This window comes from Crocodylus siamensis, chromosome 1 (assembly GCF_052110815.1).
Source record: "Crocodylus siamensis isolate JL-2025a chromosome 1, ASM5211081v1, whole genome shotgun sequence".
Lineage (NCBI taxonomy): Eukaryota > Metazoa > Chordata > Crocodylia > Crocodylidae > Crocodylus > Crocodylus siamensis.
In genome coordinates this window covers 44270952-44296405 of record NC_143395.1, presented here as the reverse complement: position 1 = coordinate 44296405, position 25454 = coordinate 44270952, and the positions used below count along the sequence as shown (strand labels likewise).

At 39.5% G+C, this 25454-nt stretch overlaps 1 protein-coding gene across 13 annotated transcripts in view; it reads right to left on the bottom strand.

Moving 5' to 3' along the window:
- Nucleotides 1-25454, bottom strand: part of MLIP (muscular LMNA interacting protein) — a 213087-nt gene that overhangs the window by 4073 nt on the left and 183560 nt on the right. For 11 of the 13 annotated variants that reach the window (XM_090033935.1, XM_090033944.1, XM_090033893.1 and 8 more), the window contains 2 exons: nt 8983-9036; nt 2345-2506 (listed from right to left, as the gene is read on the bottom strand). In XM_090033935.1, coding sequence (XP_089890061.1) covers nt 2348-2506; nt 8983-9036 — 213 coding nt within the window. In that variant the 3' untranslated portion in view covers nt 2345-2347. Of the gene's footprint in view, nt 1-2344; nt 2507-8982; nt 9037-20691; nt 25430-25454 lie in introns of those variants that run through there. The other 2 variants (XM_090033908.1, XM_090033925.1) reach the window with 2 other exon arrangements.

Here is a 25454-nt window from a genome sequence, read left to right as displayed (position 1 = left end):
TAAAACCTTCAGAAAACTACAGTTTAAAATGCCTGCCTCTGAGTAAGCTCATGCCTCTTTTTATTACTTGTATCAAACCAGTACAAAAGCCATGCCTGAGAAATGGATAGAATTCATTAATGATAGCAGTTAAAATGGCATAAACTGAATGTGAAACTTCAACATGTCAAATTTACATAGCACTGCTATCCTGTTAGAGATGTTGTATTTGAACAAGTGCCTAAATAATGTATTTCCTATAATTTTATCCAGAAGACATTTAGGAACAAAGCTTATAGGCATATAAACTATAAATCAATGCTTATTTTTTACAGTAATACCATCATAATCCAATAATATTTTTTGTCATATTAGGGTAATAGTCATGGCAATGGCAAAAAAGTGTTTTCTATGTTACATTCTTCTGGATACAAACAAATTTTACTGAAGCCAGTAGATTTACCTGAGATTTACTCTGTTGCAAGTGGACATATTTGGGCTCTTTAAATATTACTCCTAGTTCTCCTTCAGCATCTGGTCCATTTAAGAAGTTAATGACTATGCACAGTCAACATTTGCAGTTATTACTTCCTTACGTTAAGCAGCAAAAGCAGCAACTGTTAATGCTTGTTTAGGCATTAATTAAATTTTTATTCCACTAAACCATTATAGGAGCATTGAGTGGGGCTAGTAATGTGGTGCTTGCTCAGTGAAAACTCATGAAAGTTAATGAGAATTTTGCTTTATGGAGGGATACCCACTGGCCATGTCTATACATGAACTTAACTGCAGAGTAGACTAATTAGCTGTGAAGCAAAGCATCACCATCTACACATGCAATGCTATTAGGCTACAGTAAACTAATTAATTCTGCTGTCAGGGACAGTACTATCTTACAGTGGAGTTATTAGTTGTGATTAAATGCATGCATAGACACTGACCACAGGCCTAAATTGTACCCAGTCAGCCCATCTAGCAGGGAGTCAGGCTCCTGCCTGGCCATATGACTCTGAACTTCTAGCATGCTCATGCCCCAGTAAGCCCATCCACCCACTGATGCTGCCATCTGGAGCCTGAGGCTGACCCCTCCCTCCCACACACACTCCCTGCCAGCAGGGCAGGAGTGGCCTTAGTATACACTGTTCCACCCTGATTCAAACTGCTGCTGTCCCAGGCACATGTGTAGACACTACACTCAGAAATAGTTTAGTCCAGATGAAACTGCTCCAGAATTTATTGCTTTGAATTAATTGCATATGTAGATGCACCCACTTTGACTCAAAATATTTTTTCCAAATTTAGAAGAAAAGAAAGCAGAATTAGTGTTTCAGAGATCGTTGTGCACTGGGATCTTACTGTATCTTAGACTGTTTTTTTTAATTGTGTAATTCAGGAGTCTTTTAGCTTGCTCTATGATGCTACATGTTGTCTGAGTTCCTACATCCATTATTTAACCATTTACTACCAACTAGGCCTTTAAACAGCTCTACTATTTGAGCCTGGGGAAGGTCAGAGAGGGAATATTGACTTTGCTTTGCCAAATTACACACCAAACAGAGTTCAGGTTGGCTATATATCTGGCAAAAGATTGACCCTTAAAATGTAATTTTTAGGACAAGGACTCCTTTATACTGTGGACATGTTACCCGCTGTGGACTTCTATGTATAGAAAACCTAAGAATGGTTATCATTAACAATATCTAATGCTGATCTTTGACCTGGGATATTCCATAGGGAAATATATACAAGAACAATGCATAGCATCAGATTATACTAACATTTTCATAGGTTTTATATATTGCAGAACTTTTCCCATTAGAGTAAATCAGAAGACTAGCTTCAAGGGGAACAGGTTGTTATTTTTATAATCTGATGAAACAGCATGAATGATTGTGACTATCAGTGAACTCAGTGGAGCCAAGGAGCCTTCATTTCTTTTCTTTTTTTCTTTTCTTTTTTTTTTTTTTGATAAATCAGGACCTTACATCACTGGATACCAGATATTTATTGTAGATGCTTTAGAGATCACAGGCAGAATAACATCAGTATATTGTTTAAACAAAATAACTCAGCTAACATCATATGAGCCTAATGAAGCTTTACAATGGAAACAAGATCAAAAACTTAATCATAATGGCATCTGAATCCCATATATTTTAATATAAAGGCAATGAGAACATATACTTAACAACAGTGTGTGGAAGCTTTTATTGACTCTGCATTGATATGTTTTGCACCGTGTCAAAAGGCAAACTCAGTACAGAGCATTATGAGTGCAGTTATAACACATGCATCATGACTTCAGAACTCTACAGATCTGTTTACTGTAACAGATGATGTTAACTAACTGGAATGACTGGCATACCTCTTAAGTGGATTTTAAAGCAGTGTCCCTCTGCTCTTCTGCAGGTATGAATCTTTCACTGTAGAGAGTGTTTTCAGGCTCTGGAAATTTTCCTTTGCTTGTTTCTTTGCTTTCATGGGTAGGCAGCAGGTTTGATTTGTTTTGTGCTGTTGCAGAATGAAGCTAAATGTGCATAAAAATAAAGTATGGTTATTCTAATTATGACTATATTTTCAAATGAGTGCTTCTTTGGTGGGGGGGATAAAAATGACTTATTAAATGGAAGTGCTACAACCCCTCCATACATCTCTCCAAAATCAAAATAATTTATAATTATGTGCTAATAATAATTCATAATTCATTACTGCCATGTTGATATTATTGACATTTTCTTACCTTTTAATTTCTTTAAGAAAAAATATATCTGTAGATGATTTCAGAAAAAAACATACTGGTGCGAAAAGAGGCTAGAAGACAGAAAGGTCTGGGATTCTCATTAGAGCACAAAGAGTCATGTCAGCTTTGTCACTTGAGTGACTTACGCCTCCATCCATTCAACTGTACAAACAGGACTTTGCTAAGAAATATATGCCATAGCTAGGGCTGAGCTCTGAAGTTTATGAAAGCTATAAAAGGGAGTATGGGAAACAGAGCATAAGAGGGTAAATTCAACATACTTTGTCTCTCCAGTAAGGAAAGGGTTGTGATGTATTTTCATATTTCTGAACAAGTACTACTGCAGATGCTTTACCTTGATCAGCTCCTGCCTGTTTTTCTCTGAGGTGAAAGGCAAGTAGAAACAGCATAACTATTGACTTGAGGATTCCCCAGTGTCAAACAATAGCCAGGAAAAAAGTATTGTGGCCAGAAAATGCTGCTATAATCCAACCAACAGAAAGTCTTTATGGGTGCATTCAGACAAGATGGGTGCATTCTTGTGGTGCTGCAGATGGGTGCATTCAGACAAGAGTGCACCACATACTGCATATACCACATATGCAGAAATTGTCACACTGCTAATTTGCAACATGGTAGATTTTTTTGATACTGGAAGATCTCAGTATTAAAAAAACACCGCATCTGAAAAAAGTGGGGTGGTGCATGTGGTGGCAGTGTGAGCTGCCCAAAACCAGAGCCTGGCCAGCTGGAGTCAGACCCCAGCTGCCAGCCAGGCTCGGCACACCAGATCATTGCCACTGGAGCCCCAGAAAACCCCCAGGACTGCAGGTAAGGCTGCTGGGGCCAGCCCAGGTGCTGGCCCCAGTTTCTCCTACTGGGAACAATTTGCTGTGTGCCACAGTGCACAAGTGTTCCCAGGTTCAAGTAGCAGTGGCACAACTATATTTGTCCTCATTTAAATGCATTTATGTACTCAGCTGGATGTACCCTATGTGGCCATTACTGGCTGGTGCCATTCAAAAGAGTGTCCCTAATGTCCTCCAAGCCAGCTTCAGGTTTGAGGATATAAAAAGTGCATAAAGCCACTGTCTACCACACCCAGGTAATATCTCCTCCCCTGTCTTCAGGCTTCCTTCTACCCCCAGAAGTCTACACCCACTGGAGCTACAAGCAACACACCGTAATGGGAAAGATACTTCTGATGGCATCCTCTAGACTAAGACTAAGCTCACTCTTAGGCTCCAGACATACCTTGGCCTCAGCTCTACTTCTCCTTAGACACTAAATTACTTTGCTCCCTGTTAGGATAGCCTGCATGAAGTTCCCAGCCCATGGTTCTTCAGAGAAAATCAGATTAAAACAAAATTAAAATAAAGCTTTTGCATAAGATGCCTCAAGTGAATACTTTACAAACCTTAGTGAAGGCTTAGTGAATTCCCTTTGGTTTTTTCCTTTCCTGACCACCATATGGACCACCATTCAGTCCTTCCATTCCGTTGGAAACATTAAATAACCCACTGCCTATTAGATGGCTACTTTGCTGGTAAGAGAGGGTGAGGGTATAGTACTGTACCTTTACAAACTCTCCTTTCCAGCAATCTTTTCCTTGTCCGCCTATGTCCTTAGACCAACATGGCTACAACCTATACCCCTTTCCAAACTAGGATTTTTGTGTTTTCACAAGGTATGCAGTATTACTCAATAATTCACTATGTAGAATAGGACGTCACCAGCACGGAGAAGACATTTTTAGCTGAAAATAGCAATGTCAAGATTATCAGTGTCCTTTCAAAATTTTAATAAATTGGTTGATAAAAAGTGACCAGAATGTTTGTTTAAAATGAGAAATATTAGCAAAACAGTTCCACAAATCTTAGCTTCATTTTAACACAGCTGTTCCATACCATACAAATCTTCAGAATTCAACACTGATCATCATCATTCTAGAAAATGGTGAAAACTCCACACTTTCAAGAGTATTTTCAGAAGCAGTACAGATTTCTCTATTGGATGTAGCATTTCTAGGAGTGTCTTATCCCAACGGTGCGCTGCCAGTACTTTTACAAAGCCTCCTAATTTTTTTCTTTCAGGACTGCAAACCTTAATATCCAGACAGCATAAATTGCTGAGAGATGCAACAAGAGAACAAATTATCTGTCCATTTGTTTGTTCTCTATATATAGCCATAAGCAAGGAAAAACAGTATAAATGGAGAAACAGACTCTCTGAGCTATATATATGTATGTTTTACTCCTGAAGGGTACACAGACCCAATAATAATGCAGCAGAGTGATAAATGTGTATCATTTAACAATGTATAAGGAAAGGAAAAGACTTTTGGAGAGAAACCACAGAACTCCTCCAGGAATTTTTTTTAAAGTATCTGACATACCTCGTATCTGTTTCATTCCCAAGGGAAAGTCATACGATCTCAGAAGTACCTCAATAACTCTCCAAACATGATTGTTACTACTGTACATCCATAAAAGGAACTACAAAGCATGCAAAGAACTACAGAGAATAAAAAGACAACATGAGTTGTAAATTCACTATGGAATCTTAAAGCAAAGCCAGCAAGGGACTAGATGCACTCACCATTCTCCTAAATTTTAAAAAAAGGCATTATACAGGGCAGATCACAATTTAGGGAGATACAATGAGAATGAGAAGAAGAATTGCTCTGAGGAGGAAGAAGAAAGCTGTGGAGGGGCATAGATCAGATGACAATAATCAAATAAAAGACTGGAAAAGAAAGGGAAATGGACAAGATGAAGGTATAAGCAAAAAGAGAGATGGAGCAGTTTTGGGAAAGGGAAAGGAGTGGGTAAGGAGTCAGATAGAGAGACATAAAGAATTACATAAAAAACACAAATGTGAAGATGATGTTTTGAAGTAGGTCTCTAAACCAAGAAAGACCTGATGAAAGGTGTAGGAGCAGGCACCAGTGTGGTAAAGTGGCTCAACAAAACTCCTGATAGCTTCCATTCAGAACCCATTCTAGTAATCCTGATTCAAAATGAAGGGCAAAAGTAGCCCCTCAGCTTAGAGAGGGGTGGACATCATGAGATTCAGAAAATTGAAATGATATGATTGAAAAATATCTTGCCTCACTTGGGGATTGATATTATACTCATTCAGAAAACCCCTGTGATTCATGTTGGATACAAAGGGGTATGCAGAAGGGAATTTTTTCCCTTGGAACTTTGGAGACTGAGTGATTTATCCCTGAGCAGGGGTCTCCAAATTCCTAAGTATTGGGTGGAATTGGGAATTTCTGGGGTGACATTTGGGTTGCAGAACTCCTAGTCAAAGTAGCATCAAATTAGTCCTCCTTGTTTTCCCCTTCCTATAGTAGGAGGGAGAAGGGAAATTGTAAGCCATGGTCCCCTAGCAACTTTGTTAAGGGTGATACATGTAGGGGTGTAACAGGGAACCCTATCCCTGTTACCAAGAAATAAGAAGGTTCCTTTAAATCCAGAACCTTCCAGGCACAGCTGGCTAGTTAAGTCGGGGTTAAGGACTGAGCGCTGCCTGCTGCTCAGGTAGCAGGAAGAGAAAGACCAGAACCATATAAACTGCAAGTGGAGAAGGCCAGGGAGGCAGCAGAGAGGGGGACTTTTGATGACTGTGGTATAGCTGTAGTGGCCTCTTTGGGAAGAATATGCTATGCTGTGAGACAGAAGCACAATCACATAAAGTAAGCAGGCACTTTGCCTCTCTTATTTCTTTATTATTATTTTCATTATATGGCCATAGGAGCCTATGGTTCATATTTGATGTTAAAAAGGCTGGTGGTTTGTGACTGAGGCTGTAGGGGTGGAGGAAACCTCATTAGCAAGGGGTGCCATGATAGAGGGCTCAAGAAGCCCTGCTCTACTAGGGGTGCTGCACTAGGGCTGTGAGCCCAAAGTTGCTTGAAAGGGAGATAAGAGCCTTGAAACCAGGTCCTAGCGGGTGGGCTTAGGCAAAACACCCTAACTACAGAAAGAGGGGAAAAGCTGAAGGGGCCTAAGGTCCCAACAGTCTGGCACCACAAGGGTGCACAGTGTAGAAGGGCCAGTAGGTCTGGTGTCATGGAGAGCATGTAACGGAAGGCCTTGAGCCTGAGTGCGTTAGAGAGCTGGAGCCTTGGGGTAAAGCCAAGGTTAGTGGGTTTTGACTGAAAGGCCTAGCTAGAGAGAGAGGGGGTAAGCCCACAATGACTGAGACCCCAACATAAAGGGAAATATATAAAACCATCTGTGAGACATGGGGCACATCAAGGGGAGGTAGGAGCATGTATTTTGCCCTTAAGGCAATACCTCATTATCCTATGGGTAGTGAGCCTGGAGCCTGTCTGGGAATCTGTGGGTCAGCCTCCCTCTTTCTTTAGAACCAAGTAACATCAAGTCATGGCAGGTGGCTAAAGGGGGGAGAAGCTGATCCCCAGGGAAGAAAAATCCAGCAAGATTTGACAGGGGCACACTTACCAGCATATATATATATTTTTTTCTTTATTTTATTTTTTTTTAATGCAGCTGAAGATGGCCCCCTGCCACAGAAGGAAAGGAACTGGAGTTACAGTAACAAATGAGGGTTCAGTGCCAGCCTTAGAAAAGGCTGAAAAGTTTAGGAAGCAGGGCCAGTCTTTAAATTTTTATGTTGTCCTGAGAAACAGCACTTTATTATTCCCACTCCCAAACAATAAGATTTGTGCCCACTATTTGGATGCCACTACATGTAGAACTGCCCTGAGAATTCAGGAAAAGGGAACTTAGTCAAATGATTTTAGAGGATCCAACTCTAACTTTGACTTATTTTCTATTGAAGGTGTATGAACACGTATGAGGAATCCCAAGCTTCCTAGTAAGGACTATATTTTAAAATGAATACTTCCCATGGAAAAGAACTGAACTTGTTTTTAAAATGTAAACTATTCTAATCCCCTAAAGGCAGGCTCTGGTAACAAAATGTGGGCTCACACACGTGATCTCTAGCACATTAGCTTCTATTCCCCATTATTACCCCCAGTCCTGTATTTTGTGGTATCCATAGGCATATGACTGTCTGATTTTTTTTCAAATCCCAGTTCATGTTTAGTGCTTTCAAATAGACTATAATTTCCCTTTTCTAATGATAAATGAAAAGAACTAGGTCAATGATGAAAGTGCAATTAAAATTTGAGGAAGATCTTACTTACGTTGCTAAACTCATCTAAAAAACTTTGAAATAATTAAGAGAATTCTGCCTTTGGTATAATGATGCCTCAGTAGTCAATAGCCCCTCATCTCCTATAGTTGAATTCATGCTGTAGCCAATAGATAGAAAGGAGGTTATGCCTTTTTATGTGAATTTCTAAAAAACCCTCCATTTTTTCTTAATTAAGATTTTCACTTATATTTCAAAGCTTACAATAAAGTATCTGGTAGTTAATTAGAGTACACATGTTATTTCAAAGTTGAGACAAAGATTTAAGTTCATGTTGATAACCTTACAAACAAGCTGCCCTCTTTTGACAAAAAGGTTTTTTTCTATTTTTCTATTTTATTTTTCTCTATGCTCTTGCATACAGTGAATTAGCAGCATGTAGGAAAGGGCTTCAGAATCATTCAAGAAGTGTATTATCTGATTGTAGACATTATGGTTTTAGAGCTTAGAGCTAGAAGAGACTGATATTAGGTCACTAAATCTATTCTGCAGCAAGTCTTATCTGATCTACTCTAAGATATTAAACTGTTACTGCATTTTATCTTAGCCAAGAAAATGACAGTGGGCAATACATGATGCAGCTTCCTATATACTGTCTGTTGTATTTTATAAGAGGGAACTGTCACATTTTGAAAAACTCAACCTGTTCACAGTTTCTGCTACTTGCTGTGAAAGTAGTATTTTCTGATATTTAGAATAAAGAAAGCTACTAGTACAGTGACTGCAGGGTGTGAAATGTTTGTTTCTTAATGGAGCTCATTATATACATTTTAACAGTTCCCATTTGCAGCTATAAAATGTGTGACAAGTATGAATCAGAAACCTGAAAAAATGGAACATAATACTACCTGAATTTCTTATAAAGGGCAGAGACACCAAAATGTTATTTCATTTGTTTGTTAATGGCAGTAAATCACAAACTTTTATGCGGTCCATGCATTGGCCCCAAATATTTTTGCACACTTTTATACAACAGAGGGTACCATGTGTCGTGGATATTGCAAAAGGAAGTCTAAGTTGGCATTTGTAGACAAGATACAACTAGAAATATAAATAAAACATTATTTGCTTACCTCCTTTGAGCTTAGTGCTTCATTTTCTGGAATAGGCACGATAGGATGACTGGGCTACAGAGTAGAGACAAGGACATTGAAGCAAGAGTGTACATGGAAAAAAATATGCAGGTGTGAATTACATTTCAGAAGGCAAAGTGATAGGGTCAAAAATGCCTAACAACTAAGGAGAACACTCTCAGATGAACAAAGGGCACGGAGGCATCCAGTTCCCACTGATGTGCAGTAAGAGAGGGGTACCTTTATGCCTTCGATTACATAGCCACACTGCCGTAGAAATAAAGAGCCACTTTGAAGAGACACCTCAGTCAGAATCACCAAAAGGGAAAATCCCTACATAAATGTAATATTTGGTACAAGCTATAAAATTATTTGGAACTTAAAGTCATTGTATTTACAGTATTTATCATTTACATTGTCTAAGATAGCTCTCAAGAAAATGCTCTTTAACCTTAGATTTAAAAGACATCAATCTTTCACCATTTAACTAAAAATGCTGTTTGACCATAATTAGTCCATGCAAAAAGGTTTGTACATTTCTGTTTGAGTACTAAGGACCTAATCCAAAGACCACTGAAGTCGGTATATAGTCCTACTGATTGCAAAGGCTTTTGGATCAAGCCCTAGGCGTACAAATAAACCAAAATATAGGTAGTTATACATTCAAAACTTGGTAATAATAGCATCATTATTTTCTGTTGTTCTTATTCATAGATGTTAGGGTCAGAAGGGACCTCAGTAGGTCATTGAGTCCAACCACATGCCATGGGTAGGAAAGAGCACTGGGGTCAGATGACCCCAGCCACGTGCCTGTCCAGTCTCCTCTTGAAGACCCCCAGGGTAGGGGAGAGCACCACCTCCCTTGGAAGCCCATTCCAAATTCTGGCTACCCTTACTGTGAAGAAGTTCTTTCTAATGTCCAACCTAAATCTGCCCTCTGTCAATCTGTGGCCATTGTTCCTAGTTACTCCAGGGGGTGCCCTAGTAAATAGAGCATCTCCTATTCCCTGCTACCCTCCCCAACGAATTTATAGGCAACCACCACCAGATCACCTCTCAGCCTTCTCTTGCAAAGGCTGAAGAGATCTAGGTCCCTCAGTCTCTCCTCATAGGGCCCTGCCTGCAGGCCTCTGACCATATGAGTGGCCCTCCTCTGAACCCTCTCAAATTTCTCCGTATCCCTCTTGAAGTGCAGCACCCAAAAATGGATGCAGTACTCCAACTGCTGCCTGACCAGTGCTGCACAGAGGGGAACCATCACCACCCTAGACCTATTTGTCATGTATCTGCTAACGCGTGATAAAGTGCAGTTAGCCTTGTTGATCACTTTGTCACATTGATGACTGATGTTCATCTTGGAGTCAACTATGTCTTCAAGATCCCTTTCCGCTGCCATGCTGCTGAGAAGGCCATTCCCCAGCATCTAAGTGTGGTGGTGGTTCTTTTTGCACAGGTGCAGAACTTTGCACTTGTCTTTGTTGAACTGCATCCTATTTCATTCTGCCTATTTTTCCAACCTGTCCAGAGCCACCTGGATCCATTCCCTACCCTCTGGTGTGTTAACTTTGTCCCATAATTTGGTATCATCTGCAAATGGTATCATTGTCATCATCATTATTTTCATTGTTATTGTTATTAATAACATTATTAACAACAATGAAGATGATGATGATGATGACAACAATAATAATGATGCTACTATTACCAGATATTAACAATGGTAATATTACCAGGTAATAACAACTACAGGTATTATTGTGAGATAATAATAATAATTTTGTAAAGTCTCTCTGAGCATATTGGATTTTGATATGTTGGAATGTATTCATATTTTCAATGAATGCCAAACATACCAAATAACTGTTCTGGTCTTATTATTGGTTATGAATGAGAAATTAATATCACTAGTTCAATTGATTAAACAAGTAAAAAGCCCTGGCTTCATACTGAATAAAGAGTCTTGAAACTTTATTGAAAGAAACAAACAGTGTATTTGTCAAACTGTTCAAGTGATGAAGGTGCATCATGTAGAGACTGATACTTCAACATGTCCAAGGTAACAAAGACATGATTGGTCTGTTACATGAAGTTTTATTATGATAGTCAAAATAAGTCCCAAATGACTTAGCCCAAACAAGTGTCTACTGATTCCAAGTGCTATTTTGAGGTTATGTCTGATAAATAAGAGAGCTGTGCCTGAAATCAACAAATAAAACTGGGTGCTTTGAAATAAGACCTAATAAATGGAACAAAAACTATATATATATTTCTGCCCAACACTCCTTTTTCAAGTACATAATTTGATATCGACATCTAGAAGGAAGTGCAAACTCACAAGAGTCAAATTTAACATCATAGCTACCACATCCACTAGCTCCTGGATCCACAACAGCAGTGCTGGGTCTTACTCATCCCGGTCCTCAAAAATCTCCTGACCAGATTGAGTGATCCTAGTAACTTTACCCCCTCTATCAGCTCCAGCAGTATCCCCAAAAACAACTGAAATATGAAACTTGCATTGCTGTTCTCACATCTCCCTCATGTCTGCCATTCCTTCCCATCTTATTTCATTGCTATATCTTTGTTTTTTACTTTGTTTAAAAAAGTCTGGTTCAGCCAACCAAGACTTTAACCAGAAAGGCAGATAAAAGTAAATCTTTAAACAACCTGATACAGACACAGGTTTGACAGCTCTTGGAGCAGCCGATAAGGCTGTACACTTGCCAGTCTTCCTCTAGTAGCAATACTGCACCTTAAAGTAAGCACCAGAAGCGGAAGCTGCATTTTCTATCGTTGCTGTTCTTTTGTCTCCCCTTTTCTGTATTTATATCTTGTCCTGTCTGCAAGGAACCAGAATAAGACTAATACAAGGGCAATAGATGCTCCAGCCCATTGCATGTAACATTTTATGTGGTCCACAAATTAGGTATTTATTACCATCATCAATATAGTCCAAAATATTTATTAAATTTGGGGCTTCCTTGTTAAAAACTAAAGGAATGGGCAATAAAAGATACTGCTAAAATGAAAGCCTTAACTAGCATATACCATTTCAAATGCTTTAATGGGTTTTCCTTCTTTTCCCTGTATCTTTCATAAAAGTTCTAAAAGAGTTTTAATAGTGATTATTTGGTGACCAAGCAGACCAAGGTCTCTCTGCTTGAAACCCCAAATTTAGCTCATAGGTGGAGTGATGTACAATGGCGTGGTACTGTCAATACCTTTGTCCCTCTGCACTTATTTATTGCATTGCAATGAACACAACCAGTGGATCAAGTATTATCTCAGTGGGATTTATCACTTCTGCATGTAGAAAAAAAAGAGTTAAATACAAAAACAAGAGAGACAGTCTTAACATCTTCCATCAGAAATTCTTTCCTAGCAGCATAAACACTAAAAATACTGGTACCAAAAGATAAACTGTAAACTGTAATTTCTTTCGCAATAGCTTAAGGCTCATCCATTTATCAAATCCCAAATAAATTAGCCCATGACACATGCTTTGGTTAGCTCTGAAAGGGCATGAATATGATTGCACCTATTTGACAGTGAACGTGCTGCTTATGAGCTGTTCATTATTTGCCATAATACAAAATTATATGCAACTTTGGTAAGATATATGCAGTCAGTCTGGATCACCAGTGCAGGTGAATCGCATTTTAATTTACCCATTGGTCAGCAATTGAGTTCTCTAGGAGGTATGACTTGCCCACCACTTGCTCAGAAAAAGTAGTTCTGTAAGCAGGTGGTGAGCTGAGGTTGCAACTATCATTTGTCTCCATTACGAAAAAAAATCCATTCTATGTACAAATTGTGCACACAGCAAGTCCATGAAAAAAATACTTTTATTACTGTGCCTTTGTACTGGTCTATCTTCTTGATTCAAATTCCGCACCTTATCGATTTTAAAAATATTCTCCAATGGGAAGCCCCATTGTCCATATGTCACTCTTCATCCACTACAACAGTGCCAGCCTTCTTCATCCTAATCCCAGTCTTTATCTCCTTCTCTAACTTCCGTTTTGAGCCTTCTCATTTTATAAATAAAATACATAATGGTCCCAACACAGGAAAAAAATTTACAAGCAGCTTTCATAAATTATTAGCTATCAATGCCCTTAAAGGAGACAGTTAAAAGATAGAGGGAGTAATGAATTGAACCAGTCAATGAGTATTTCAGTGAAAGAATGAAATAAAGAATTCTAATACCCTCTGAAGACTTAAGGAAATACTGGATATAGAGTTCATTGAGGTCTATTATTTCTAACTTCTGTAATATACAAATGCTCAGTCACTATCACTGAAGACTGTGTGGTCTAGTCGTTAGCACTATGAACTAGAAATCTGGTGACCTGACCTGGTCACTGAAGAGCTGCTCAACCTTTGGAATATCACTTCAGTCTACAGCTACAAAGGACCTAAGGCACTTGAAACTGGGCTTTTAAAAGAAAGAAATTCTTCCAGTTCAACTTTTGAGTGTCTAACTCTTAATAAGGGGCTCATCTCCTCATAACCCAAATTTACTGTAAAATTATAGCAAACGGGAAAGAATAAAAAATCCTACAGCATGTTAAAATTATTTAAAACTATCAAAAATGTATAGCTAGTATGAGTAATTATGTTATTACTGCTTCTCTACTGCAACACTGTAATATAGTGTTGCTAATATTCTTCCTGCTCTTTGGGAGATTTGTGTTCAGTTCCATGCTTCAGAGACTCAGTGATGTTGGCCATTCTATTCAATACCCATGTGCCTCAGATAAGAACGCTTGATTTTGTTCATCTTTCCTATTTAGCCTTCAAGTTATATGAGCAGGGTCTTGCCTATCAGTCTCAGGGTTTTAGTCACTGTCATAATACAAATAAAAATACAGTTAGACCTTGATAATGTCATAAGCACGCAAGTGAACAAGACCTGTGATACTAATTTGAACCAACAGTAACTGGAGGTTCACACCACGTGGCGCCTATTCCTGTTCCAATTGCTTCAAGGGCATCGCTATTGTATGTTTTTGTTAGCTTATGCAATACCTACTTATGGTGTGTATCTAAAATCTAACATAAGAAATGAGGTAAAAAACATAAAGTATTCTACGTTAAACATTCTGTGCATATTAACTGGAAGAAGGAGAGGCTATATCACCACATTAAGCCCTTCAAGGCTTCCCCCACCCCATGGCATGCTGTCTATGCTTCACTCACTCAGAACCTTTATTAATTTAGGGGTTTCTGTCCACACTCTAAAAGTTACACTATAACTCTAAAAGTTACCCTATACTATAAGCACTCAGGCACCCCATACAATTAAACTATGAGAGAAATCAGTAGGGCCCAACCACTCCCTACCTGATCTATTGCTCTGCTTTCTGCTCCCTGCCCTATTTAGCTGTGTTACCCATGCCTTCCCCAATTTGCCACGTAACACACACAAAAGCTTTCCATGCCACTTGGGGCATATAAGCCACATGATGGACATCCCTGAGATAAATCAGGTATGGCAGTAAAACCCCAGGCTTTAGGGTAACCATGAATCTCATTTTTGCTAGAACCACTGCATTTTAAATACTACCCTGGACATCCTGTCAGTTCATTCAAATGAATTATTTGTTTTCAGTGGAGACAAGTTTTTAAAATAGGACTAACCTGGCAAAAAATGTCCCCCACCCTCCACATTTATCCTACTCTCCAGTGCCCTCCACTCCTGCTCTCTCTTGCTATGCACACACCCCCCCCACTTAGGTAAGACTGGAGCTCAGAGATTGCTGGAGAGCTGGAGGGGGAACAAAACATCCCATTTTGAGACTAGGGAAACATGGTCACCCTACCTAACTTCGCAAGTGCTGAGCAACCACTTGACAAAACTCTTACAATTATATATAAAACATCTTTTTTTTTAGCTTTTATATGTCTTTACCTATATTTCTTCAAGACAAATTATTTTGCCAATAATTTTCTACTAACTTAGTCTTGGCACATCCATCCATAATTTCAACAAAAAATAGTAAACAACTCTGTTATGGTTTACAGAAATGTCTGGAGTGAAAACAAACAGAGGGTTTTTTTATTAACATTATGTATGGAAGTCAGCCACTGATGATGGAAGCTGAGATAATAGATGTATGATACAAAGAATGATATTTCCCTGGTTTGACGGCATTTCAAAATGAAGTATTATCGCAACCGTAAAACAAAGTCTTTATCTTGCACAATGACAAAAATAAACCCAGATCTAATAAGGTGAGAAAAAAGCTATTTCATTTTGAGACGGAATAAACTGGATTGAATGAATTAGCTGCCTTGTGTCTCTAACACTTTAAGTTCTTGCAACCATTCTAAACATGTGGAAGAAATAATATTCCAGCAAAGTATGATGATAATTTCTCTAGAAAGATAAGAATGCAATTTGGAAATATTTAGGTTGGGATAGTGCTCTCTTGAGGACCAATTCATAAATGGACATCATCACTCAGACATATCTGAGGATACAATTTATGTTGCATTATCATACACCACTTTTGTTCTTGTTGTCTATCTATTACCCATTCCTTTGAAAAGTGTTATATTTTCCATTGTCCTTACATAGTTTAGATTTAATTAAACTGTTACATCAGTTAAATTGGACTGTCTTCAATTTGCTCAGTTCTCCAGTAAACTGGCTTTTTTTCTTGACTAGGGATTGTAAATTGAATGGAAGGAGTATTTAATACTGTGAAAACTACCCTGACAGTTAGAGAATATAATGTTAAAAATAATCAAATGTATAAGTGCAAGTAACATAAAAGGGACAACCGTACATTGTGCTTCATGTGGCCTTTGCCCTATCTCAGAATGGAGAAGATTGTATAACAGCTTAATTAGACCTTTGCTCATTTAGCTCCATGGAGTAATCAACAAGCTGGTTTTGCCTTTAAAAGGTCAATTTATCTTTATTGTGCTGTAAATGACAGCAGCCACTGAACTAATAGAAGGTTTTCTAAAGTGTTAGAAGTATAAGGGATATTCATAAATCTAATTCATTCTCTAGAGGTTCTGTAATATTTGCTAATTGAGACAGAGGTGCAAAACTCTCTGGGAGATAATGTACATAAAAAATAAGAATGCTGCAACTATAGCAACAAAAATGAATCATATCTGCACTATTATTTTAATTATTTCATTAAGTCTCTAATCCACTCTGAAAATTTAAATTAGATGCTCTAAGCATTTATAAAACAAAGTTATTCCTTCCTGATATAAAGGACAGAAAGTGGCCTGGCTAATCTGTTTATTAATTCAAAGAATAGGAAATGTTTGTTTATAATAGCATCGTAAATTAACTTCTGGATCAAACTGCAATTGTCTAAGGCCCTTTTTAATTAGACAGCTAAAATTTAAAATCAAAACAGAACTTGTAAAATTATGACAAGGATAGTTATGTTAAAATTCCACACTATAAAATTAATTTAAAATTCAGCCAGTTAAGCCCATGTCTGTTTGGTATCTTTCATCTCTCTGTACAGGTACAGGTGGGATAAATGAAGTGCTGAGAAACTAAAAGGGAGATTCTAACATAATTTTATATAGGGATGCAGGTGATATGAATGAGTTTCTAAAAGTTTCCTTCCTATCACATGCCCTATCTATAGGAGTTGCAGTGATGGGGATAGGACGCAGATGGGGATTTAGTCCCTCCTGCATAGCAGCCAGTGGAAATGGACAGCAAAAGGAGTGAGAAGGGTGCAGCATAGAAAACCATGGAGAAGCGTATCTGAGGGTGTGTATCCTAGGTCTGTGTGAAGCTTTGGTCCCTGATTTGATTCAGCAGAGATTTGGTCCGACTTGGTGGCTGAATCTCTTAATCTGAATCAAATCAGAGGACCCTTTAATCTCTCCAAATTGAATTGGAACCCTCTGAATCAATTCAGACATAAACATGGCTTTAAATGTTTTTCCTACATACCTCTAGATAATAGGTGGCTCATGAATGCTGCGATGCTGGGGCACATGAAGCGTCCCACAGGATGGGGGGCTCCCCAGCGTGCTCAGCAGCAGACCCAGAAGTGAACCAGAAGCACCTCCGGCCCACTTCTGGGTCACCAGGGAGAGTGCGGGGGACCCCCCCATCCCCCAGCTCAGCCACTGGTGCCTCCTGTGTCTGGGGGGGCACCCGGGGTCCTCCCATGGCTGATCATTGAGCTGGGGGAGGTGCAGGACCCCCCCCCCAGTGCGCTACCTGGTGGACCTGGAAGTGGACCAGAAATACTTCTGGTCCACTTCTGGGTCCGCCACCAAGCATGTAGAGGGGCCTCCCACACTCCTGTGTGATGCTCCATCCACCTCAGCATTGTAGCGATTACAAGCCGTGCTGGTACCTCAAGGTATGTAGAAAAAACATTTAAAGCTGTGTCTATGTCCAAATCACTGATTCTCTGAATCAGCATCGAATCTTCAGATTTGGATTCAGCCAAATTGAATCAGGGACAGTGATCTGAAATCAAGGAATCAAATCACTGCCCCTGATTTGGGCTGAATCCAAATCAAATAGGGCCCACTTCATACACACCTTGTGTTTCCCCAGATGCCCTGAGAAATAATAACAGTCCCTTTAGTGGTGCCTCCTGGTAATGGTTAGCCCCTCCATCCTGATGCAGGATTCTTCCTAATACACAAAATAAACTCATAAATGACCATAGTTGCAATTCTTAGGATGATATCTTTTATTGGACCAACTATGTAGCTGGGATAAAGTTAGACAAGCTTTTGAATGCAAGATACTCTGTCTCAGGTTGGTTGGGAAATTTCTGTAACTTTTTTCTATTAAAAACACAAGACTAACCTTTAGTGTGTGATGACTTTGACTTTGACATAATTTTTTTATTACTCATATCAGCCCTATCAAGTAAGTATTATTTTCCTTAAATCAGGCTAGAGGTGCAGAATTGGAATTTGGCCAGGTCTGATTCTTTTTATAAGCTTTTCCAGTGTATCAAGACAGAGAGATAATTAAGAACATATTTTAGAGTCTGAATTCCATCAGTACTTGTAATAAAAGTAAAGTGATTTTTAATTGCATCAATTTGTTTTTGAACCATGATATTTGCAGAGGTGTATCAGATTTCTTTACTCTTCCGCTCTCCTTGATACCTCTAAAGACTTCCAAACAAAAGCAAAGAGGGAGGGGCCTCTGGAAACTTCAGTATTCCAATAGGACAAAGATACACATTTTGCATATTCCTAAATCTGAATTTCTTTAGAGTCTGGAGGTTTTTTATTCTAGGACTTAGTCTCTAGTCATCATAAATACAGAGCTCATGGCTGATTTAAAAGAAAAAACATCCAATTTATTTTTTTCCTTTGTAGAGCTTGGAGGTATTTAATTCCAAGCCCATCTATTCAAAAAAGAAGAATCAATATATCATTTTTATTTCCTATGTAGCTTGCCTATTTCTGTGTAGCCCTGTCCAAAAACTTGATTTTCTTCAATTAACTATTTGAATTCTGGTTTGCTGCTATGTAGCTTTACATCAGTAAAATAATAAACCAAAACAAAGGGGTACTTCCCAGAGTTTTTGTATACTTGAAAACATCTTGTTGACAAAGACATATATTGTTCTATAGTGCCATTACGAACTGGGGAACAATTTCTGCTAGATAGAAAATATGCTAAAATACTAACGTTCTATAGCTTCCAAGATTTAATGGAAATAGAACTAAAGCCTTTTCATGTTGTCTGCAGAATTATAATCGTAGGAATGTGAGTGACCTCTGAGTTACTGGGTCCAGTCTCCTCCTATCAACAGTAATCATGTCATATAATCAACCTCATAAATGAAAAGGTGAGGAACTCTAGAAGCAGAAACTAGGACTTGTGTAGTCTTTGGATTATTTTTTCGTTTGACTTTTCTCTTAGGACCATACATTCAGATATTATGTGATAATCACAAAGCAAAAGAGAAGATGTTTACTCAAGAAATAAAAGCAAATCATCAGTTAGAATAATTTCTTCTCCTCTCTTGTGCTGTTAAATATAAATGTTGTTTTTTTTCTCCCTATAATGATATAATCTGCAACTACAGCTATCATAGGATAGCTATATCAAAAGTAGGGAACAATACTAAAGGGCATGTAAACAAAGAGCTTTGAATAAGTAAGCCTCAGGATGGCTCAGTAAACCACATGCATGAACAGCAAAGGTATTTTTGGTTAATTTGGGGAAATTTTGAGGAATAGAAAAGCATTAGCTGTTACGAAGTTCTCAACTTCATTTTTAAACATCATTCTGATACAAATGATGATGTCTATCGAAGTGTATGCTCTACAGTTTGGAAGCATATAAAATAGGCAAAGCTTATGCACAAGAAACAATTACTGGGTATTTGAAGGGTATCTGCCCTGCTTTCTGCCTTGGTTTCAGTTGAGTGAGAGTGCACCTTAACACACACACGCTCACTCTCTCACACACACACACACACACACACACACACACAGTGTCACCCACCCATGTCACGAATTTTGTCTGTCAGCAGTTAGAGGTGCAGGGCCCCAAAACCCGGATTCCCCCTGCACCTATCTCCTTGACAGCTGGCAGGCTCTGTGGCTCAGTGGGGGCTAGCATGCCTGAAGTTTTCACCTTGCCATGCCTTAACACACACAGTGTCACCCATGTCACGAGTTTGCTTCTCCACAGCTTGAGGTGTAGTTTCCCCAAAACCCCTGCACCTATCTCCGTGAAACTTGGCAGGCTTCATGCCCTCAGAAGAGGCTACCATTCCTGCAGGTTTCAACCAAATTAGGCCAGACATGACAAAGTTATTGGGTATTTAGGGGTTACCCATTATAGTCTCTGGGCAAAATGTTGCAAGAGCAACATTGTTTTGAGGAAACAGAACAGAGGTACCCAAGGCCATCCCCCGCCACTAGCTGTACACCCGAAGTGTGCCCCTACTTTGCGTGTCCTAGGTACCATGTGAGGAGCTGTTTGCACAGACCAAGGGGTGCCTTACCCACTACACCTTGCTGATGATGATCTCCATGGTCCCCAAGTGAACCTGTGCACCTGGCACTGGACCATGAGCCCTGATGTTGTGGGAGGCAAGCCCAGGCTGCCCTGTAACCTGCACCCTGCCTGGAAGGCTCCTTGTGGCTATTCTTCTATACCTCCTCCCACAGCCAAGGAGGACATCACTGCCAGCATGAACACATTCTTCAGCATGTGGGGCATGTGCTCACCTAGCTGCAGGAGCACAGGCTGCTCATTAAAGTTTTGCACTGTCTCCTGTCTCCCTGCTTGCTGTGAGGAGGCAGAACCCAGTTGGCAGGGGAGCATGGCCAGGCTAGGCAGGTAGTGGTGGCTGGGGCTAGGGTGTGGAGGGCCCTCCCCCCAGTGCAGGGCTTACCACATAGCAGGGGCTGGAGCACTCAGCAGCTCCAGTCAGCCCCAGCTGGCAGTGACATCATGTGACTCCCCATGCGGTCATCAGTCAGATGGGTGCAGGTGTCCATCCAGGCCTTCCCTATCCCTCCCCCACCTCCCAGGGAGGAGCTGGTGCTGCTGGCAGCTGATGGTGCCATAGACAGCCACCCCTCTTTTGGCTGGGGCTGGGGCTGGGGCTGAGGCTGCAGAGCTGTCAGGGCAGGCACTGGCTGAGATTCCCCAAGCTACTGATGGAGCTACTACAGTCTAAGATTTACCCCCCACAGGGGTAAATCTTTATGGGGGGTAAATCTTAGACTGGGTTCTGCCATTTTTAAACCAGTCTGTGTGCCAACCTTCTGTTCTGTTAGACAGAATATAGACTAGTTTCTGATCACTTATATCAGTAAAAGTGTAATGTCTATACCTGTATTCTACTCATTCCTGGGTGCCTATATTCCTTGCTGTGTGGGGTAACTTGCAAGAGAAGTCCACAAATTCAATTACCAGATTGCAGTGTACAAGCAGATGATCTGGTTCTTAAAGATGTATGGGAAAAGAATCGCTTATTTGCTTTATCGATTCCAGAATCATAAAAATGTCAATGCAAATACAATATGAACAGAATAGTCTGCTTATCCCAAGCATTGCCAGGAACGAATACTCCCAAGAAATACTACAGTATTAGGATTAAAATTCCTGTTAGCTTCATGCTCAAGACTGCAGATGACTTCTCCAGTTCTCGCAGCTTTGGTTTGTCAACATGGAAGCAATTGTTCTGGATCATAGATAACATTAAAATGATCAATCACAATATGACTACAAGGTTACAGAAGTTGAATTTCAACACTAAATATCAAAGGTCAAAAGAAAGAAATTCTTTCTTTAGAAATAAAAGAAAGCAATGCATAGTCTGGGGAAACACTTTTCCATGGCAACCCTGAAATGCTATCTCCATTCCCAGCAAAAGTATAATTAGTAAATAATATCAATCTCCAGCATAGACTCCAGTAGATAAGGGGATTGGATGGTAAAGTAAACTTCACCACTAAACCACTGATATTATTAAACTACAACAACTGTGCAGTATTAAAAAGATTTATATTCCTTTTTGGTTTCGGGCACCTCCTAAGTTACAGGAGTGTAGAAATATTTTTCAACTTCTACTTGTATAGAGGAACAATATGATTCCAGGTTGGTTTTTGGGGGTAAACACGTTGGGCATGTCTACATGGGCAATTAATGCAACTGAATTGTAAACTAACCCCAATGTCACTGTCTATATGAGCATTAAATTGCAGTAAATGCCAGGAGCAGGTCTGAGCTGCATGAGTCCAGGCCTGTTACTGGCATTGTTTTCGGGGGGGAGGGCTCTGAGGGCTCTGGGTGTTGGCCAGCTGGTGCTGGAGGGTGGGACAGGTGAATTGGAGCCTCCTCTCACACCTCAGGGCCACTTTGGGGGGGTCCAATCCTCCCTCCCCCACCCTGCAGTGCTGGCTGTGCAACCCCCAAAATGAGCTTCCTCTGCTCCCTTCCTCCCCATCTCCAATGTGACTGTCCCATTCTAAAGACATCACCAGGCCTAGGGGAGAACAGCTGCAGGCTCACAGATACTCTAAACTTTAGCTCACTCCCTCAACCCCCCAGGACTCAACAGCAAACATCTGTCAGGTTTGGGGGAAACTGCTCACGGTGCTTCCTGCAAAGTGCCACGAGTTACAGGGGGAAGTTGCACTTCTCTCTGTACCCTAAGTGCTCAACTCTCACTGAACATAAGGCAAATGGAGTTTGAAAAGCAACAGGAATTGGATGCCTAGCTCTCTCTTGTGCTTTAACAACTCCCCATCTCTCAGGTTATATTTCATGCCTTTCCTTGCCCTGAGTGGCCAATTAAATGAATTATTTCTCCATATAATAAAGAGTGTTTGCAACTGGTTCTATGAACAGAAATACTAAAGAAAGTGCTCTTTAACATGGGTCCCAGCACATAGTGGATCCATTTATACAGTTTTAAGGTTGGAAAATAGAGGATCTGAACTCAGGATGACCCCTAAGGATAATCTACAAAAAAGGCTTTTCATTCAAGGAAGAATGAATGGCAACCAAATGATGAGCTGGTGGCATTGCTCCTTGGCTTCTTGCATCACTTTTACATTATATAGCAGGGGACTATGTTGTTTGTATTAAAGAATCTAAAGTAAGTACATGTGATTTGCTGTCCTATAATACCCGTTTCTCTAGGCCCTGTCTGTCTGTGACTTGCATCTCCTCTAGAGAGGTGGGAGCAGTAGCACAGTCCCCTCTTCCCTTGTAAGAGAGACTTGCTACCAGAATGGTTTGTGTAGCAACAGGAGACCCTCCATTACCTTGCCCAGCAGCTGGGGAATATCTGCTTGGCTGGGCTTGCTTTGCCAGCTGCATTCTTCTGCCATGCACAGAGTTCTCCGGTGAGTGATCGTGCTCCCATTCCTGAGGGTTCCATGTGCCATAATCACAAGGACCAGAAGCTTTTTTTAAAAATGTAAGCTGAAATTCTGAAGAAAATACATAACACTGTGGCCTAAGGAGTTAGACATGGGCCTATAATTCTTATATGTTAATCTAGTTGTGATACCAATATACACCAGAAGTCAGTGATAACTAAAAATCATAGGAGTAATCTTGTCTTACACTAAAGCAACAATAAAATAAGCCTTATGGGAAGGACCAGGGCCCAACACAACCAAAAACAGGTCATCTGAAGGAAAAATGTCTTATACAGAGATAACTGAAAAGAGAGAGGGGGAGCTCTAGCACCTGTCAGTGACAAATGCAATCTCTGCAATTTCTCTATACCAAGCCAATGCCACCCTGTAAAATGATTTTAGATATCCTATACAAGTTCAACAGCCCCAAAACTCACAATTTATTATACCGTATGAATATCAGCTGTATTAACATTGCATTTGGCTTTTCAAAAAAATCATAATCCTGCTGCTAGATCTAGGTGGTCAAGAAACCTTTCTGCCTATGCAGAACTAGTTGTAGTACCAGAACCTGACAGAGAATTAACGCTGCCTACTGAATTTCTAATCAACACAGGACTAACACCTGAAACCTTTTCACTGAAGTATTTCAGAAAAAGACACCCGCAATTTCCATGCGCCCTGGGCTAATAAATGAAGCGATAAAGATTCTCCACCTGACAAAATCTAACAAACAGATACTAATGCATGGAAAGATGATCTTTCTGTTTTTCATAAAACTAATTTAAGAGTGAATTCCTTTATGAGATAATTTCAAAATAAATGTTCATAGTACAAATAGCAAATCTATTCACTGTACCTCCCCTGCATATGTTAAATTGTGTACTCACAGTACATATATAAAATGATAGAAGTGGCTTATGACAGTGAGTCTTGCCCTCTAGTGGAGGATCAAATAAAGTACAGCATGTGATAGAATCAAGAAATTCTTCCTTTTGATACTGACCGGGTCCTTAATAGTCAGGAAATAAAGGTATTTAAAGATAGCTAGGAGGAAATAGAGGAGACAGATTATGGCTCAATCTTTAGGAAATGTTGCAGTACCACAGTTTTATCACTGCTATCAACGTTTTGCAACTTGTTACAGATACAAAACTAACTATAACTAGGGCAGGCAAGCAGAATCTCATCCAAAGGTTGGCAAACTCAGTGGAAAGGTGTCATTGACTTCAGCAGGAAATATATTAGGCTTCTTGAGCCAATTGACTGAGTTTTACATAAACCCTTGTTTCATTTGCTATTTAGCTCTGCTGTTTCTGCTTCTTTTCCAGAGACAAGCAGAAGGGTACTGTGGTACTCACTAGCTTGTCTGCAACCCTACATACTATACAGTTGGCCCAATAAAAGATATTGTCAACAAAAATCCTTGTGTCTCATATTTTTCCTGCACCAGCACAGCTACAACATTACCCCAACACTACCAGTTCTAATTTAGCATTTTGATATCACAGTGATAGGCACCTGTGAAATGCTTTCAGTTTCACAGAACACCAGCCATGTTTTGTTGCTAAAGAATTATATATATATTTAAGTCATTGTCCTGCAGTGAATAACATACATGCTTCATTAACATTTGAGTAATCCCCGACTTCATTGAGGCTAGGCAGATGTTTAAACAGGTACATAAGTATTTGCAAGATCAGGGCATTAAGGCTGTTTATCTATATCACAGTTTAAATAATAAACTATTCTACTATCAAAGAATATTTTAAACTGTTGTGATCCATTTCTAAAACAACCATTTTACGACAGGATAAAAGTACGACAATTTAAGAAAGGTATTTTGGAGAAAAATCCTTAAGTTCACAGGAGTTTTGCCTGATTCAGTATTATTGGATTTCTCATGTAGCACAAGTCTCGCTTTCACCATTTATTGGTCTTTTAAACTTTTCTTTCTACTTTAAAGTTGCTAATTTGTTTGATTTGAGGTTCAGTAGTTGATACAGCTATTGCTATATTAGTAATATTATTATATTTGTATATTATTAGTCACTACTATATTTTGCTTTCCCATCTTTATTAGATCACACTTTTTAATAAACGAAATCATTACTTTTGTCCTGACCAAAGCCAGGAGTCCATTGTACCAGGTATTGGGTACACCGTGCTTCACATTGAGCATGAGAGGAATTTGCTGTTGGTAATAGCCAAATGATGGGAAACAAAACAGAAACACTAAAAAAGTGAACTGTCTTGTCCAAAGTCATACACAGATCAATAGCAGAGTCTGGACCCAGGTCTTCAGACTGCCACTCTGTTGCTCTAGCACCATATTATGCTGTTACCACGTCAATATTAAAAACATTTTTTTAAAGTAAAATGCTCTGCTCTAATAAAAAGCACCAATTCGTAGGCTGCTTAGTTCTTCTACATCTCTCAATGCTGCTTGGCATAGAAAATATTAGAGCTGAAATAAAAAGATACCTGGTCAGATAAATATCTGTATACAAACATAAGAAGTCTATAAAGCAAAAAATTGTGAACTCACTTGCCTAATGATAGAAGAGGACCTTGGTTTAAACAGGCAATTCTGAAACATGGTAGTATGAAAAAAA